We start from the raw sequence: 19,393 nt of genomic DNA, 5'->3' as shown, positions 1-19,393 counted from the left end.
TTCTGGACTCAAAGTAAAATCATTCTGCTGCAGATAACTTGTATTATATTGTACAAGTAGTAAGCTGCGTCTCTTTAGAGCATAGCAACATACCACAGTGGTTGTATTAACTGTGGCAATACTAAATAATGTGGCATTCAGAGCTGTGACTGCGAGGTGTAACCCTCCCAGACAGCAACACAATTTAATGTGATTGCCCCTCTTTTTACGGCCATTATACCGTACTGTGCCAACAAACTACTTTGAGAATGATATATTAAGGAAATACACTAGACGGGGCATCGATTTGAACAGAAAACACTGACACGATTAGACAGTTTGAAGGTCATTTTATTTCTGGAATCAGTTTTTTCTACACGACAGCTTAAATTAACAATGTCTTCTTCTACCAACAAAATATTGTTGTAGCCTAAAAAAATAAATCAGCCTTTTTGTTTTATTTTTCGTAATGATAAACAGTTTTCACGGAACATTCATTGAATATTAAATTGCTTAAAGAAACACAATATTCTCCCTGTGTTACACATTAATTATATCATTCACAGAACTGTTATCATGGACGAGTGTAACATTAATTTATCAGGTTACATTAATACAATGCCGTGGTTCAATATATATAACAGCCAGATTTACTCACAGGGATTATTAGTTTTATGAATGAGACAAAGGGAAACGCCACTTATTGACACATGACAAATATTACATTCTTTTACATGTATCACTCAGATTAGACGGCAAACACCAAGTAGGAACAAATTAACATCAGAGGTAAAACATTAAACATTTATAGAATATTACATCTGGCAGGAAAACTGTTTGCATCACTTTATTTTAAGGCATTTTTGTTACTAATGTGTCACTTAATCAATATTTTACTATATCATTATATACGCTTTTCATGTGAACATATAAAAATACACTTAGTATGTAAGAATAAACATGCAACGTGTGTCGCTTATAGTCTTTTTCTTGGACATGGATCTACATGATTCACATTCACTTTGGCTGATGATTGATAGATACATAAACAAGTGTCATCTGGATACAGGACAACAAATATCCTCACATTTTCACCGCTACAGATTCGATTTGCAGTAACATTAACCACCACAGATTGAAACACAATACACATTTTGTAGAAGAATCCAAGTCACAGTACTTGAATGGACACGTTTGACCCAAACAGCATGCATGGTGCAGATTGCAATAATTAATTTGAATGTTCCTGATAATATTTTGATATTTCCGAGTATCAAAAATAGATATTACATAAGCTACATGCATCAAATGATTGATTCGGTAAATTGCACATAATACCCTCACTGCACTTGCTATTGTGTTATTGCACTACAGTATAACAATACATCCCTTATTCTACTTCTAAGTGCAAATAAAGAACACTTATATACACATGAACACAGTGGTTTGCCTCACTCACCACTGGACTGTATTTTACTTCTAAAGTAGCACTGTTCATTACACTCTACACTTATTAACTATTGCTATAATATGTAACATACATATAGTACAACTAGACGACTTCAAATGTGCCACTGAAACCACATGTTTTCATTCTGCACACATTATTCAGTCTTCTACGTTTACAGTTATTCAAATATAAATATCTTAAAGTGCCTCATTATCAGACAGACTTCACATTTACACAACCTCTTTGGCGACCTTATGGTGTCAATAGAATAAAAATTTTTTACATAACTTTAGCACATTAAAATGGATCTAGTATAGTATATAATATAACCAGCCCGTTCTCATTCCGAGGGCGTCAAATACCGACACTTTGTCACGCCCGTCGGCGTTCGATACCGATGTACGAGGCACCCTTTTAGGAGACGCACCAGGCTTTCCATTAACTACAATGTAAACCCATCCGCGGCAACATTAAACGCTCAGGGAAAGTGCTTTGGTGATGTATTAGAAAGGAGCGAAAGAGACACACAGGGCAGGTGGATGGGTCCAACAAACACAGGGCTTTCATCCAGGAGACCGCTGTTTGTGTCCCTTACGTTATGTTTCACTTTCACATTACAATCAGCTGTTCGTTTGTGTCCCGTGTTCACGTCAAGTCACATTTGCACTATAAAAACAGTCATTTTAAGCCCAACCATGTTGTTTTTTTCCTAAACCTAACTAGGTGGTTTTGTTTAATTCTCAACCTTAAGCACGTGTTTATTGTTACCGAAAAGTGACGCCGATGCGTGTTTAGTGCGACGGAAAAAGTGACGCAGAGGGGTCTGACAAAACGTCAGTATGTGACGAGTTGGGATGAGAATGTGTTGATATAACTAATCCAGTTTGTTGTTAATATAATGGCACACACAAAGTGAAACAGGATCACATTTACAGGATGTCATGATTGTTATAAGTCACTTAAATATACATTTTTCTTTTCTTTTTTTTTTTACAGAATCCTCTCATCTATATTACATTACTACTCTACGTGTGTAAGATCTACATTGGGGTCACTCAGCTGATTCACTCTGATAGAGGCGTTGCCCCTCTCATCAGTGCTACAAAGCGGACATGGCTTCAGTTTCCTAAAGGCAGCAGACCAGTTAATCTCAGTCTGCCGAGTCAAACAGGGTCATCGTTGGACCCGAAATCATTATGATGTTTACACACATCCCAAAAAAAAATAATTTTCCAGTTTTCATTCACATTTTTTTATATTTACATACTATATATTAACTTTAAGGCTTTTGCATTTTGTGGTTAAAGGTAACACTATTACACAGACAACAAAGACACACGACGGCATCTCAACTACTGAGTCTAAGTCTATAAGAGTGTTGAGTGGAGCATCCTGAGAGGGCGTGCTCTCTCTCAGTGTTATGGCTTACTTCCCTGATTTACGAGGCTGGCCGGCTCCCTGGCTGCTACCAGCCATTTTGGGTGCAGCAGCGCTGCTTGTATTGCACAGGTCCCTGATTTCCAGCAGGGCCTCGTTCAGGGCTTTGACGAAAACGGCCGAGCTCGTCTGCGTGTTCTCCCAGAAACTAGACACGCAGAAGATGATGTGGTCTGACTGCGGGTTGTAACAGGCGCCGTAGCCGTTGGGCACCACCGGGCCGTAGCAACAGAACATTTCCACTGTGGTAGGAACCTAGATACAAGAGGACACAGTCTGGGTTAGACCAGTAAAAGAAAAAAATATCAGATTAGGGCTTCAACTAACAATTTGTATTATTGCTTAATCAATTGATTCTTTTTTGGATTAATCAATTAGTGCTTAAACTGCCAGAAAATAGATAAAAAGATGCTCATCACAAGTTCTCAGAGCCTGAGATGACGTCTTCAAATAGCTTATTTTGTCAAACCAAACGCCCAAAAGATGAATTGATTAATAACATAGTTGGTCATACATTTTCTGTAAATTGATTTGCTCTAAATTAAATTTTTCTACCCAGTAACAGTTTTATTACTCTTGTGTAAGTTTACATCCAACAGCATGCAGCAACTGCTGCTTTAACCCTGAATATGTTACAGAGGTAAACATCTTTCACCAAGGCTGTTTTCGAAACCGCATACTATACTAGTAGTACGTACTGATTTGGCCAAAATGTAGTATGTAGTATGTAGTATGCGAACAAAAGCAAAATCTACAGTATGCCAGAAATACCCGGATGACGTACTGATTTGGAAAAATTCTCCAGTATGCATCGGACCAGTCTAGCTCGCCTACTGTATCCCACAATGCAAAGCGGCGGAACAGTACAGGCTACGGGTATAAAAACAGCAGCCAGAAGCTGCTCTTTTTTTACGTTTTCTGTAGCCATTTCAACACTAAATTCACTTCTGAACGTTTTTGAGGCGAGAAATCAACTGTGTAGATTATTAATATCGGCAGTTTTACGAAGTTAGATGGCGAATCGAACATTTGTTCCACCGTTGTCGGAGTTTAGAAGCTCCACAGAATACCGTGACAGCCAGCGAGCGCCTGCCCGGGTCGCTGCCAGCAAGCCGGGTAGTCACGCTCAGAGACCGCTATGAGCTGCTGGAGCTCTCTAGAGACCGGTCTGTAGACGAGAGGCTTTGATTTCCTTGTTGACGGATAGTTTGTTTAAATATCACAACACAGATGTCCATTATAAATGAACAGGAACCTGTGTTTATTTGCCTTTTTTCGAGTTAAAAAGCTCCACAATCACCCGCGGGCGTAGCTCGCTGGAGAGCCGGCCAGTGACGCTCACAGAGCGGCTGCAGAGCAGCAGAGTGGCGAGGGAAGATGAGAGGAGAGGAAGAGGAGAGAGAAGAGGAGAGGAGAGAGAAGAGGAGAGGGAAAGAGCAGCTTCTGACGGGGCAGAGAGGTTCCTGATGAGACAACATGACACTTTTTTAACATTTCTCTAATATCTGGAGGGAGATCAGTCCTTTTGCTGTAACTGAAAAAGCAGTTTGAGTAAAGTAAACGTTGTGGATGAATGTTTTATATTTCCCGTCTCTCCTCGTTGATGATCCTGTTTGTCGGACTTCTTTATGAGCTGTCAGAATAAATAGTTTAAACCTGCAGTATCTTATAAAGTAAACAAGCACAACATAAACAACAAAATCAAAGTTGTATTTTTTGATAATATTGTAATAGTGGTACAAGTTAGTTTTTTTGTCCTGTGCTTTAAGAGCTGGTTTGAAGGCTTAAGCCTCGTCTAGCATACTGCTAAATACATCACTTTAACTGTCACATACTGCATACTACTGAGGAACGCAGTATACAGTATGTACTGTATACTGCATACTGCGCTCCTCAGTAGTATGCAGTATGCGGTTTCGAAAACAGCCTTGGTCTTTGTGATGTTAACACCACTGAGAAATCTCTCTGATATATTTTCCCTTCACATTTAGATGCATTTATGTAGAAACTTCTTTAAGAAATGTAAAATGCATAAATATTTCTGTTTACCAGAAGAGCTTGCAGACACAAAATGTTTAAAATAGAAAAGTTATGATGAACACGGCTTGGGTTGAATCACTATTGAAGTGTATTTACTGGCGACACAGAGTAGTTGTAGTGTAGCCTGTTGAGGATTAATAGCGTATGTACTCCATTATGTATATGGCTGCCTTAAGCAATGGATATTAGTAAAAAAATATAATTATTACAAGTGTTGGGTTCCATTGCTGTCAGGAAAGCGAAATATAGATATGGTCTAAGTGAATAAACTCAATGCAGAGGGCAGTAGATGAGTCTGGCAGGGTCTCCATTAAAAACACTATACCAGTAAGCACACAGCCCTCTGTGAGGATCCCAAACACCAGCAGAAACTACATATTTTATTTAGTCTTGAGCTTTTTGTTAAGTTTTGTTGTGTTGTTTCTCAGTCCATGTTTAAATGACTACACTTGAGTTCAGTGACTCTTTGAGAGGCTTCTCCGTAGGCCATTTGAACCTTTATTGACTATACGGTGTTTGCCAGTGGATACTCAACCTGCATGGGCTGTGTTTTCTCACCTTGAATTATATAAAAAATAACTGTGTTAAGTTTGCAAAAATAGGAATTTGTTAATATCTATTTCTGTTGCAGGTTTTTTTCCCCATCATTGTACGTCTGCTCACAAGAGGAGGAAGTTGGGATGGATTATATGCAAAGCAGCAAAACATTATCAGCACCAGTATTTCCTCAACAGTATATCCTCTGTGTTCTCTAACTTCATCCAGAAGCTATCATTTCAAGGGAGAAAATGTATATGTTAGTGTTAAAAATCCACTAGAAAAGACTGTATGACCACACCTGAGGCAGGGAGGATAAAACAAACGCTCCTATCTGGAAAGGAACCGCCCCCCTCAGGTGCAATCACTTCCACTAAATGAGAGGCTACATATGCTGTCTTCCTCCTTTTGTTCTCTCTTTCCAACATGATGTGTGTGTCCTAGCTAAAACAATACACACAGACAGAAGCAAGATAGAAATAAGAAAGAAATCTGCCACTGAATATAAATTGCTCTGCATAAACAGCACCTGCTGACTGTTTATCATTCTGTTGCTCATATCATTAAGTCCAGCGTATTCCAACAGTTACCTGACTGGTAGAAAGGATGAACTGGTTACTGGCCATATACGTCTCATCACAGAAGATCTCTGGCTTCTCCATGTTCAGCTCCTTTGCGATCCTCATAAGCCCGAGGAGATGATTGTCTATTCCCATTCCTGTAATAGCCTGAAAAATATATATTTTTTCTTAATGCTAATGAAGTATTTTCAATTAGGACCTCAATATGAGCATAGGAGTTATTCACAGGCCCACGGGTCACATATTAGATTGCAGAGCATGGTCACTGTATTACCTTAACTCAGGAGTCAGCAACCTTTACTATCAAAAGAGCCGTTTTAGGGAAAAGAAAACCCCAAATAATCTGTCTGGAGCTGCAAAACATTTGAGCATTGAGATGAAGGTAACACAGTTTATAGTCTAAGTATATAGTATATAAGTCTAATGCAGTGAGGGCCAAAGTGCAAATGTACTACGGAGTATTAGGGCCACATTGAGGGAAAAAACATCTGAGATTTCCAGAATAAAGTCATAATATTACGGAAAAAAAAGTTGTGATATGAGAATAAAGTCATAACTTACGAGAAAAAAAGAAAATGGCATGTAAAATTACTACTTTATAATATTATGACTTTATTCTCATAATACTATGACTTTTTTTTTCTCGTAAACCTATAACTTTATTCTCGTAATATTATGACTTTATTCTCAAAATCTCAGATTTATTTATTTTTCCTCAATGTGACCCTAATACTCCGTCGTACCGTCGTACCATAGACCTACAACAATGATAAATAAAAATGAAAATGTAAACAAAAAACAGTTATTCATTTCTATTTTTATAAATCCACAGGGAGCCACTGGAGAGGAGCTAAAGAGCCGCATGTGGCTCCGGAGTCGCAGGTTGCCGACCCCTGGTCTAAGCTAAGCTAAAAGTGCTCTGACCAGAGCTTTATAATTGCCATACAGACATCATAATGGTGTCATTATTATATATAACTCTCAGCAATAAAACGAGTAAGTGCATTTCTCAAAAGGTCAAACTTTTGTTCTTTAGTCTCCAGGGAGTGAATGTTTGATACTCAAAAGATATTTTGAGATGAAGATGTTTAGTTTACACTTTAAAATTATGGCTGCTACAGCCAGAATAATTAATATAGTGACAAAAAACTGCTTTGAAATACTTACTTTAATTGTATAATTTGTCTGGGCATCAATTGCATTCCTCAATCGTCTAATTTTTTCTGAATCCTGTTGGAGAAGTGAAAAATAATGTAGATTAAAAAAAAGTGCATTTTTCACATTGTACAAAAAGAGAGCAGCACAGCCAGTAAATTCATTTTTCATAGACCCGGTTAATCTGCTGGGAGATCATCTGTTTTGGATGTGGACACACGGTTTGGCGTGCTGAGGTGGCTGGTCGCACCTGTTTCATTTAAGCAGGCGTGATGAACAGTAATGTGGGAGTTAGTCAGTAATTGGGGTCAAAGTGAGAAAAATGACTCACGGTGAAAGTGGCCCTCTCGTCTGTCATGGACATCACAAAGGCCAGGGCCTCGGGGGTGGCAGAGCGAATGTTATCAACCCGACCCTGTTGGAAACGCCGAATGGACGCACTCTCATAAGTGGACACGAGCCTTCTGTTGCATCTGTATGACGAGACACGATCATGGCGATATCAGATTTTTAAAAGTGCATATTTATGGCCATATTTGAAGATGGAGATCATGAATGTACTTTACTTGTAAAATGCAAGCTGTAAGGCGACTTGTATGAACGCATCTGGACTCATCTTCTGTTTTTTGATGAATTCTTTCCCATAAGCGTTGAACTTGACAACATCCATGTCAAGATTATTCACCAGCCTGACGGAGAAAGAGCAGAAGATATGAGACAGGATGTCTCTAGAAAGAATCATTTGTAGATATGATTAAGTGTTGTTCTTGCCTCTTGAGTCTGTCTCCAGATGCTGCTAAGAGTCCTTGGATGTGTGGGTTACATTTCCAGAGCAGCCTTCTTGGAGGGGGAATCTCTCTGATGCTGGACGCCCTCGCCATCTTGGAGGGACTTCCTGTTCTGCTCAGGGCAACAACATCACTTGTATCTCCTTCAGTGTTGGCCTCAGCAGCATTCATTGCGACAACAATATTCAGTGTATGCTTATATCTTGCTGCGATTGGCTGACTTACATGTATTTCATCAGGTATTCGGAGAACTGCACCATCACTATCCCTTCGAATGGCGAATGGTCGCACACAACTCCGCATATCCCGTCCATTCCTACAACAAACTGAGAGAAGGTGGATTAGCTAACAGCCCAAACTCTTCAACCATGGAGGATTTAAGTGCCTCGAATGTAGCCCTACCTGCATTGACTTGTCATACCAGCGGTTCGCCCCGTTCTTCTCACGGCCGCCTCCATGCAGCATCAGCAGGGCCCTGTTGGTGTCTCTAGGATCCAGGCCGCTGGGCTCATCCAGACACACCACACACGCACAGCTCTCGATCAGAGCCAGAGAGTCCCTGTTGGTTTGATCTGGATGGAGGAAGGGAAGGAGATGAGATATGGCTTTGGTTTATATGTCTGAAAATTGTTCGCGGTCGTTTAAAACTTCTGATAGAAATTAGAGAAACGTTTGCAGCTGACACCTTTTGTTAGTGCATCTCTGGCTTGTGCCCATTCTGTTCTCCCGTCAGATGTCAGGATACCTAAAGGAGGGAGTCTCTCTTCGGCGTTTTCTGCCATTTTCATGATTTTCTCCAGTTGGGATAAGATCTCCGTCTCGTTGAGCTGCTTGCTGTTTGCGACTACATCCAACACGAAAAACTAGTGAGAGAAATAGATTACAGAAATCATGTGTTCCTTAACTATTCCGTTATGTCCTGCATCACCTGATGTCCTACAGCAACTTCAATAGTGAATACTTTGTGTGTATCCTTGCCTACGAATAGTTATTTATATCTGCGCTTATTGTTACTATAGTGCAGTATTTGAGCAGCTGAAATAAATAGGACACTAGTAATTATGGTAAGGACTAAAATGGCCTTAATGGACTAAATTGCTACATGAAATATGGCTCCTCTACTGCCATCAGTTAAACACGCGACTCAAGGAAACTCTGGCAGATTCAATTAACAGTAATTTAGTTAACAGCCTGTATCTCCATAGGGACGGGCCCTTATGTGCCACAGATTGATAGTTCCCAGAACCGTTTCCAGGTGAAAGCGCCTACTGTGTCCTTTTCCGTGGTAATTTAAAGGCACAATTTGTGAGCTAAATTTAATAAAAATGGTAGCCTTGGACCTAAGACGTGCAGATGTTGGCAACGGGGGTTTTATGCATTTATGGGGTCTCTATAGAGGATTATCAGTCAGGACTCAAAGATAATGTCGGGGAAATGGCACAGACTACACATTGTGGGTACGCTGGCTTGGTAGGGCAATGTAGGAGTGGGCTGGTGTGATCTTAAAGAAAGAAAGACAACCTGTAATTTGTAAATACTGGTGTAAGATGACAATTTTTAATTATGATCTGTTGAGAAACACATACTAGGATACCTGTATACTAGGACCATGTATTTGAATAACAATATATAGTCACCGATTACCTAAAGTCTTTAGTCTTTTGTCTGATTTGATCAGTAAGAATAGCTGTTCAGACCGGAGCAATTAGAAATGAAATGTCTAACTGAAGAGTAACTGTGTTGATATGATTCATATAGTCCTACTATAGGACAGCATTAAGCTTCCACCATGCTGTAAACGTCTCTTACGAATAGAAAATCTTCCAGTTTGTTCTCCTTCCAGGGAGTCTGGTTAGGAATCGTGAAAGAAGACAGCTCCAAGTATCTGTTATATTATTTTCTGTTTACTTCCTTCTCAGCCAGCCCCAAAGATAAAAGTGTTTGTCAATGATTGCGTTCTTTAGATATCTATACAGACATAATACGGAAATTATTTCATATTCTCGCCAGTTTAAAAAAAAAAACCACTTTAACATCGTTACATAACATTATGGTTTATAAAGGCACAGTGTTTTCAAACTAAAATGCAGCCACACCTACTCAGGTCTCGCTCTCCATCCCTTTAGAAATGTAAATTATAGATAAAATCTGTCAATGATGACCTATTAGTAGACTTCATATTTTTCAGTCTGTCCTGAATACAAAGCGTCTGTAAGATAGTGAAGAATAGGTGTGGCATAGTACCAGTTGGTAGTTTAGGTAAGCCTGTTGTGCTGTACTTTTTCACGATTTTGTATCTTGCACTGTGTTTTGCTCCCTTTTTTACAAACTGTATTACATCAATTTGTTTTGAGATTCATTACTTATAATGTAGGCAAGCTCATCCTCTTTAAAGTCCTTTGAGACATGTTTGTAATTAAGTGCTTTATGAATTTAATGTCCTTAAATAAACCTTGTATTCAGGGCTGATAACATTCAATAGGATGGAGGAATTTGACTTTTTCAGTTAAATGCAAATGGTCATGCCTGTATATCAGTAACACATTATTTTCACAGATGGCACCTTGACAGAATATATGATAAATTGTCTGTTTAGATGCTCAGAATAGTCCTATACTTTGAAATCTGATGAAGTAATAGTTTATCTGCACTAGAGGCCAGTATTGCTGCATGTAGTGGTAAATCCACCACACATCTGGTGGTAAGAACAAGGCATTTTAAAAGTCATGGCTCATGTCTGATGTGACGTCCTGACCTCTCTCACCTCTCAGCATCTATCGATAAACTCTGAATGTAATATTAAAACATCCTTACTTCTATTTTCCTCTCACATGGACAGGACACACAGTCTTCAGTTAGATGTGTGATGGAGTGTGAAAAGTCTCCTCAGAGGCCGGCGTGCTGACCTGGTTCTTGCACGCCACGATGATGTGCTCCGGCGCCGAGGAGGCTGCGTTCATATGAACCTTCAGCGTGTCTGTCTTAAGCCCCGGGTAGCGGTAGGAGTTGAAGAGGCGGTAGTACTGCTCCATGCACAGAGGGGTCCCAGCTAGCTGGCCCCGAGCAAGATCCACCGGCAGCGCTCGCCTGAGAGACATTATTACACACATGAAATTACCTCTAGACTCTCACTTTATCACTTCATTTTCATCTTAAATTCACCTGCTTTACTCTGTGGAGATTACATAGATGAGGTATAGGGCATGCAGGTGGATGCTGAGGGGTGACAGGTAATCCATTATAGGTTAAACTTACGCATCAATGAGAGCCTTGTAGTCCAACACTCCTCTGATGAGACGAGCAGCAAACCTTAAAAGAGTGAGAAGTTTGCAATTTAAAAAAACATGAAACATACACAGCGAACTGGCCGGTGATTATAATTAGATCTGCTGTCATCTCTCAAAGGACTAACAGTAATCACATTATGGTAAATTACTAGGATACAGTGGGCGAGCTGTGTGTGTTTATCTGTGTTTGAGAGAGAGAGAGAGAGAGAGAGACAGTGTGTATGTGTGAGTGGGCGATGCGGGCAAATAGGGAAAACACAGAGCCCTGTCAGGTCTTATGTTGTATGTCATTTGTCTTGGTGTTATTACGTTCAAAGCCAGATCAATACAAAGGAGGCGGCCGCAGAGCACCACACCCCTAAATGAAGCCTGACTAGCAGTCTCTGCGGAGAGCTTGGCCCTGTCACTCCCAATCTAATAAATGTCTGTGTCAGTAGATTACCAGCTCGGGGTGCTCTGGAAATATTCAGTTAGTGCGGCGTGAGCTGACAAAAGCTAATGTTGAGTTACAGGGCTGGTTGGACTGGTGTAATGTCTGGTTAGACCACGGCTCGTTTAATAATGGGCGGAGATGTGGCCAAGAGATGATGCCAGTGATATTCTCCATGTCTGTAATTCAGATCTTAATCTGAGGCCGTGCCTGCTGAGAGGAACATAAAAGGCTGTCAGTGGCTGCAGAACTGAGTGATATACTGTGTACTTTGTATTGTTAGTGATGGCGTTGTGTCGTGGTTGGAAAAGTGTGGTCGCTTGACTCTCAGATGCTCTCATCTGCAACTAACAATCTGTGATGTTCAGTGCATTCTGGGAGATATTATGTGATATGAAGTATTGTGATTTGCTTTTTTTGGTGCATTTTTGTACTTAAATTTGAGATTTCCTGCATTTCCCAAAATGACTGAAAAGTTAGAGGAGAAAGAGGGTTTCCAACAGAGCTGAAATAATTAGTCAATTGGGAGAAAATCAATCTGCAACTATTTTGATAATCAGGATTTTTTTAAGTCAATTATAATGAAAAAAATATGAAAGTAAACTCACTATCTTTGGGTTTTTGACTGTTGGTTGGACAAAAGAAGCAACTTAAAGACGTCACCTTAGACTTTTAGAAACTCAGGTTTACTATTTTCTGTCATTTTTCGGACAAACCGGTTAATCGAAAACATTTTTGTGAGATTAATCGATAATGAAAATAATTGTTGTATTCACTGTGTTCTGTTCGATTAGCTGCTGTCACAAGAGAAATTTTTCTTTTGAAGTTTGACTGAAATGTTTTGTGACGTCAAAAGGTTCTTTTGCAGATGCATATTTTTCATATTGTCACTTAGGATAAGGTTTTCTTTTTAATTGCTCTTCTAGTTGACCTATACATTTAGCAGCAGTAGTTTCAGAGTCTCTGGTGACTCACAGTTAACAAAGGAAGATGGATAAAGTTTAAGCACATGGAAACGTTTTACAATAGCAGAACCAAAAGAGCACGTACCTGAGGGCGTCTTTATGATCTCTGAACGTCTGCTTAGGAAACACCATGACAGGACTGGAGTTGACCGGTAGGGCCAACCTGTTGTTCAAGTACATGTCCTCCAGCCAGTAGTCATAGACCTACATAAAAACACAGGGGAGGCTTTTTGAGAAATCTGGCTTCGTTAAGCGTTTTGGACTCGAGTTATTACTTTCAGAGTTGAGACCTGTGGGCAACGGAGTAAAAAAAAACATCACAGTATATCACTGCCAGATGAAAAGGGGAGTGGGAGTGGGAGCATGATAGATTCCACTGAGCTGGATGAGTTGTGGACTCACTGATCAGCCAGACGGAGGTGGAGAGATTGAAGCAACAAAAGCTTCAATACATCTTTATTACAAACTTGTTTCACTTTCTTCAACTCTTTTATTTATTTTTTTATGTTATGTTAAAAAAATCTGATGTCATTCATTTTTATTTTCAGACTGAATGAAAAGATTGATAACTCCTTATTACAAAAAAAAACACAATCAAAGCTGATGCTGATTACAAAAAATGTATTATAAAAGGTCAAATTCAATGAATTGGAATGTAATGATAATGAATGATACAAAAAGTGTATCGACTGAAGAAAAATCATTAGAGAATGATTTTGCAGTGACTGTATTGAGTTTTCCAAATGAACGCTTGATGAACTAGAAAGGAGAAACACATCCAACTACTCTTAAAGACTAATAAAACCAACACATCTTTATTGATACAGGTGAAAGACTGAGTAGGATTTGTTCTGTCTGTCTGTTTTCCAGTTCATGCACCTATACGGCAAAGCAGCAATGTTTTTTTTTTTTAATCTTGCAGGTCTGAGAGTTTACCCAGTTGGTCGTCTTGTCGCTCCTCTCTGAAAGCTTCTTCTGGAGAATCTCTCCGACGCCTCCGGGAGCCCCGAACTTCTCCACGATGGCCTTTGTTTTCTTGAATTGCTCCTCCTTCACCAGGTGTTGGACACATTTCAAGTAAGTGTCAAGGGTTTGTTTCAGTGGGGGCACAGGGATCTTTTCCAACACCTGATGTCATAAAAAACAACAGATTGGTGCAAATACTCATAACAAGTACTGAAAGGACAGCAGCTGTTCAGCATTTTTAAGTCTTTCCTCTGATTCACCGAGGGTTCATTAGTTAAAGGGGTAATTCCCTCACATCTTTTCTTTATGCTTTTATTATTAGAACCTGAGTTAATAATTCATCCTAAATGCTTCGAGGCCTGTTTGAGAATAAATCCTACAGCCCTCTGGGACTTGATACACTCTTGTTTTTATAATGATGGAAAAGGCAAATTGATTATCTTTTCTGTCTGATGTTTGAACATTTGCATAACAGGATAAGTTAGTAGCTCAAGATGTTAATATTGACCAGTACATTGGAATTGTAAAATAAGTTGTGATTCCTGGAGATGGGGATTGTGAAGATTTAATTTTTTATTTTTAGTAAGTATTACCCAGGAAAACAAACAAAAAACAGATTCAGAGGTGATCAAACCATAATAAACACATTGCAGACATCGTCATAACTTAATCCACCACTGGTTCAATGTGGATTAAACACAAAATAATACATGTATTTCAATGTCTGAAAGGTGAAAGGCATGCACGGTTTTAAAGGGGTGACAATCTGATTTGTAATTTCTGCTACATAACTGTCTTTTCACCTAATTGCCTTATTATATCAGCATATGCTATAATGTATGGCATACATTATATATTATTAAAGATTATGACTCAGATTAGTCATTTGGAGTTAATTTAGAGGAAGACAGAACCAACCCAGTCTCCCATCAAAATGTGTAATAGCAACGTTGGTTCACAGCGCAAAACTGGTTTGGATAGAACCCAGGGTTTGCAAATTGCATTTATGTATGGTGATTTTCTTACAGCATTTGACTACTTAATACTCTCTTAGAATATTAGTTAGGGCTGTCAATCGATTAAAATATTTAATTGCATGATTTTCCATAGTTAAACGCAAATTAATCACACATTTTTATTTATTCAAAATGTACCTTAAAGGGAGATTTGTCATGTATTTAATACTCTTATCAACATGGGAGTGGGCAAATAAGCTGCTTTATGCAATATATGTATATATTTATTACTGGAAATCAATTAACAACACAAAACAATCACAAATATTGTCCAGAAACCCTTACAGGAACTGCATTTAGCATAAAAAATGTGCTCAATTCATTACATGACAAACTCAAGACTTGACTATGACTTGCACCAAACTGCATGTGATTATCATAAAGTGGGCATGTATGTAAAGGCGAGACTCGTTATTTTAGAGTAGCCTACCTTTTGGTAAAAGGCCTCATCAGCTCTTTGAATGGCTTCTTATAGATCCATGGTCACAAATACTTGCACAGGTTTAACTACAGGTCAGAGCATTATTTATTATATTAAAGCTCAGGAACCTGAAGATGCTAATACACATTGTCGCTTTGTTCAAAAATCACATCGTCTGTAATGATCCATGTTGCCGAGGCAGTCACTTCATGCTCGTCTCCTCAGATTAAAACACGCCTGTAAATTGGTGTTGGTGTACCATGGCAGGGATTGATTAACACCTTACAGTTTGTTCTGCAGAACAAAATCCATGACTTTTAAAAGCCTTAAATATGGTCAGAACCTGGTCTTTATAACATTCAGATTAATTTTCTTATTATATCAGCATATGCTATAATATATGGTGTGTATTATTAAAGATTATGACTCAGATTAGTCATTTTGAGTTATAGAACCAACCCAGTCTCCCATCAAAATGTAAAATAGTCAGGCTGGTTCACAGCGCAAAACTGGTCTGGATAGAACCCAGGGTTTGCATAATGCATTTTTGTATGGTGGTTTTCTAACAGAATTTGACTACTTGATAGTCTTAATTTTTGTAAATGACTTCAGAAAAAGGTCCTCTTTATTTGTCGGTGTAAATGTTAACCTACTTGACTATAAAGGTTTTGCAAAATAGGAGACTGACAGTTATGTGTATGCATGTAGCCTACTTATGTTTAAGCCTATTATTAGTAGAATATTAATTAGGGCTGTCAATCGATTAAAGTATTTAATCACATGATTGTCCATAGTTAATTGTGAATAATCGCAAACTAATTAATTATCTGTTCAAAAATGTACCTTTTAAAGGGAGATTTGTCAAGTATTTAATACTCTTATCAACATGGGAGTGGGCAAATATGCTGCTTTATGCAAATATATGTATATATTTATTATTGAAAATCAATTAACAACACAAAACAATGATAAATATTGTCCAGAAACGCTCACAGGTACTGCATTTAGCACAAAAAATATGCTCAAATCATAACAGGGCAAACTGAAGCCTGACAGTCAACAACAGCTGCCAGTACTGCCATTTTTATTTGCATATCTTGAGGTCAAAGGTCAAGGGACCCTTTTGAAAATGCGTTGGTTGGTTTTGGTTTTGGTTGGTACCAATGGATTCGTTAGGTTTTCTAGTTTTCATATGATGCCAGTATCTTCACTCTAGCTTTTAAACTGAGCCCGCTACTACCTAAAAATCACAAGTTGTGTTAATGCATTAAGGAAATTAGTGGCGTTAAAACGAATTTGCGTTATCGCGTTAACTTTGACAGCCCTTATATTAATGCATAATAATTTTTCGCTGACATTGACATCCCTGATGGCCACCTCTAAACATCCCTTTGCCAGCCCAGTTAAAGAATCCTAGAACCTCCACTGGTGAAAGGCCTGCTGTGATTTTCGCCTCTAGTGGTCAATTAGTGTAATAAAAAAGAGAAAATGTAGAATGAGTGCTGATGTAAAGAAAAACACTTTTACTATAGATACAATGACATGTTTTCATACTTGGCTGTGTCGGTCTCTGGCCGTCTCTTTCTCCAAGATTGGCATCTTTGCATTCCAGTCCAGTCAAAGGGAAATAATGTAGAAAGCCTCTAGAGACGATCTGATGTCAGTCTTCTCTGTTAAGACATTTGAGAGAGAAAACAGAAGTAAAAAAAAAAAAAAATACAGTAAATAAAATTAGGCCCACTGAGCAATGGAGCTACATAGTGTTGTCTGAAAGTGAACCAGCAGGCTTCCATTCTTCATCGTTTTGCAGCCTAATGCAATTTGCTGCATGTCCTTGAATTCCAGCTGCGCCTCACAGCTCACCACTGCAAAGAGACATGCATCTTAAAAACTCATTTTTATCTCTGTCAGTCTTAAAAGCTTATTTTTTATTAAAACAAATGAAAATTCAGTTAATATAAGGTGAACAAAATTTACTTATTTTCAGTGCAGTTTCACATTTTAATGGCATTTTCATAAAAAAATATATAAAATTGTAGAAAATTCTGTATCATTGGATGCAAGTTGGTTGGATAATTAGAAAAAATATATATATATATTTTAAATTTGTACTAACATTTCACGTTAAACCTCCAGAAAATGATTGTAATTAAAATTATTACCAGATACTTTATGTCTCTTTGTTGATACCCCTTTAGATAAAACATAACTCCCCAAACATCAAACATAACTTGATTCTCTTCAGGTGCATCCACAAGGGGTTTCCCAATCTACACCTGCATGTTCCATGCATATCTAAACTGGGCATCACATGCTGCACATAGTTTGATGTTTGTCTGTTTTGTTTTGGTATGTTTTGTCTGAAGGGACAGCGCTCACGACATGCAGCCAGCCTGGGTTGTAAAGAAAAGTGTAGTCACTGGACCCACTTGTCCTATACATCCTGTATTGCTTCAAATTTGCTTGCTGTTGCTTCGCCTTTTGACTTTGGGCTTTCCTGCCAAAATGAGCAACCCCCAATATGGGCTTGCAAGTGGCTCACATCCAAGTCTTTTCCCTATACATGCACCTCCCTTCTAAGTTTGTCATCTCAAGTATATCCTTTGTGATTGATGGTGTCCTAAAGAGCTCAAATGCTTATTTTATGTCTAGGACACGGCTGACGGCGTATCCGGTGGGACCTGGAACCATTATGATCACATAAGCAGTATCCAATACCCGTTCAAGTGGGGAGAGGGACCCTAATAACTTTTAATATTTGGAAGGTGGTGATTGAGAGACAATCGGAAGGGGCAACCCCAAGGGTCTCATCATCATCAGAGAAGAACGCATCATAATCAGGGTCCTCCTCAACATTATCCTCAGTCTCAGACACATTCTCCTCTAAGTCACTTTCACTATTAAAGAGCTGTGACAAAACCTCAGTGGTAGAAAATGGAAAATCTCAAGGGTTCTCACACTACTACAATTATGGCAGGTTAGGGCCCTGAAGCATTATGAAAGTGCATGTGATAGTGACCTCAATACCAGCCAAAACAACGTAAATAAATGTGTGCAAATGGTTATATTTCTTATGTTTTATAAAAGCTTAAAGATCCCAAAGGACAGATCCGTACAAAATGCATAGAGGACATTGAAACACATCATGTTAATCTCATGTTTACACAGTTGTCTCCATTAAATTAGGAAAAGTCTCAGACACATTCTCCTCTAAGTCAGACACATTCTCCTGTAAGTCACTGTTAAAGAGCTGTGACAAAACCTCAGTGGTAGAAAATGGAAAATCTCAAGGGGTTCTCACACTACTACAGGTATGGCAGGTTAGGGCCCTAAAGCATTATGAAAGTGCATGTGATAGTGACCTCAATACCAGCCAAAACAACGTAAACAAATGTGTGCAAATGTCTATATTTCTTATGTTTTATAAAAGCTTAAAGATCCCAAAGAACAGATGCGTACAAAATGCATAGAGGACACTGATAACACATCATGTTAATCTCATGTTTACCCAGTTGTCCCCATTAAATCAGGAAAAGTCATGATGGTCAAGCACTTATTCAGAGCATACACATTGAATTAAGATAATAGGAAGCTTTTAAGATGCATAATCTTCCTTGCTGTGCGTAAAAGGAGCTCATCCAACAGCATAATAAGTTTTAATAAACATGCATTACTTGAAAGAGAAGAAGAAAAGTTACCTGATCGGTGCACCACCGCTCAAGAGGTCAGAGAAGTGTTGTTGCACGCCCACGTCCACTCAGTGAAATCCCATATTAGTGTAAAGCTCCACTCAGACTGCTGGACCTCTCCATCGTCCCCTCAGCTCTCCATAAGGCTGCTGTGTGTGGCTCCACATTAAAGCGCGCCTTGGAAAAAGATGCTGAAGGTGTTTGCTGTCTACCTACCCCCTTGGGGCAAGAAACTCCTCCCATCGACATCTATTCGTGGAACATATTATCTGACAGCTTGCCTCTCTCCACCCCCTCCTCTGCTTACATCCGATAATAATTTTAATATAGGAAAAAAGAGCAGTGAGAGCCTTTCTGGTTTGTCATTCATAGGTCCTGTGATGGTCGACAGAGATGACAGTCATGGTGCTTTCTGCAGAGTTTGTCAGCCTGATTTTAGACAATACTGGATGCACTTGTTGAAAACACATCTGTTGTGCAATTGTAACCTATTTTCTAAACTATTGCACACTTTTTTTTTTTTTTTTTTTACTTTATTGCCATTAATACAAATTAACAGGCAATTAATCATCACAAAACAAACCCACCAAAACCACATAAACAAAGTAATGCCACATATGGATGGAGTGCACACACACACATCCACCCACAT

At 38.8% G+C, this 19,393-nt stretch overlaps 1 protein-coding gene across 1 annotated transcript; it reads right to left on the bottom strand.

Annotated features, from left to right (window-relative positions):
- Positions 1 to 359: 359 nt before the first annotated feature.
- On the bottom strand, positions 360 to 18,968 carry chatb (choline O-acetyltransferase b). The gene is made up of 15 exons (XM_074619994.1): positions 18,751 to 18,968; positions 16,607 to 16,722; positions 13,586 to 13,777; positions 12,735 to 12,853; positions 11,223 to 11,276; positions 10,874 to 11,054; positions 8,653 to 8,830; positions 8,370 to 8,539; positions 8,193 to 8,293; positions 7,951 to 8,079; positions 7,746 to 7,868; positions 7,511 to 7,652; positions 7,192 to 7,254; positions 6,034 to 6,171; positions 360 to 3,121 (listed from the first exon to the last, which is right to left on the bottom strand). Exons 2-15 carry the CDS (start codon positions 16,649 to 16,651, stop codon positions 2,855 to 2,857), a joined length of 1,902 nt encoding a protein of 633 aa, XP_074476095.1. The 5' UTR covers positions 16,652 to 16,722; positions 18,751 to 18,968; the 3' UTR covers positions 360 to 2,854.
- Positions 18,969 to 19,393: the final 425 nt, after the last annotated feature.

The sequence above is a fragment of the Sebastes fasciatus genome, chromosome 20, assembly GCF_043250625.1.
Source record: "Sebastes fasciatus isolate fSebFas1 chromosome 20, fSebFas1.pri, whole genome shotgun sequence".
NCBI lineage: Eukaryota > Metazoa > Chordata > Actinopteri > Perciformes > Sebastidae > Sebastes > Sebastes fasciatus.
The sequence above is the reverse complement of the archived record's forward strand: the minus strand, read 5'-3'. Positions and strand labels throughout refer to the sequence as shown.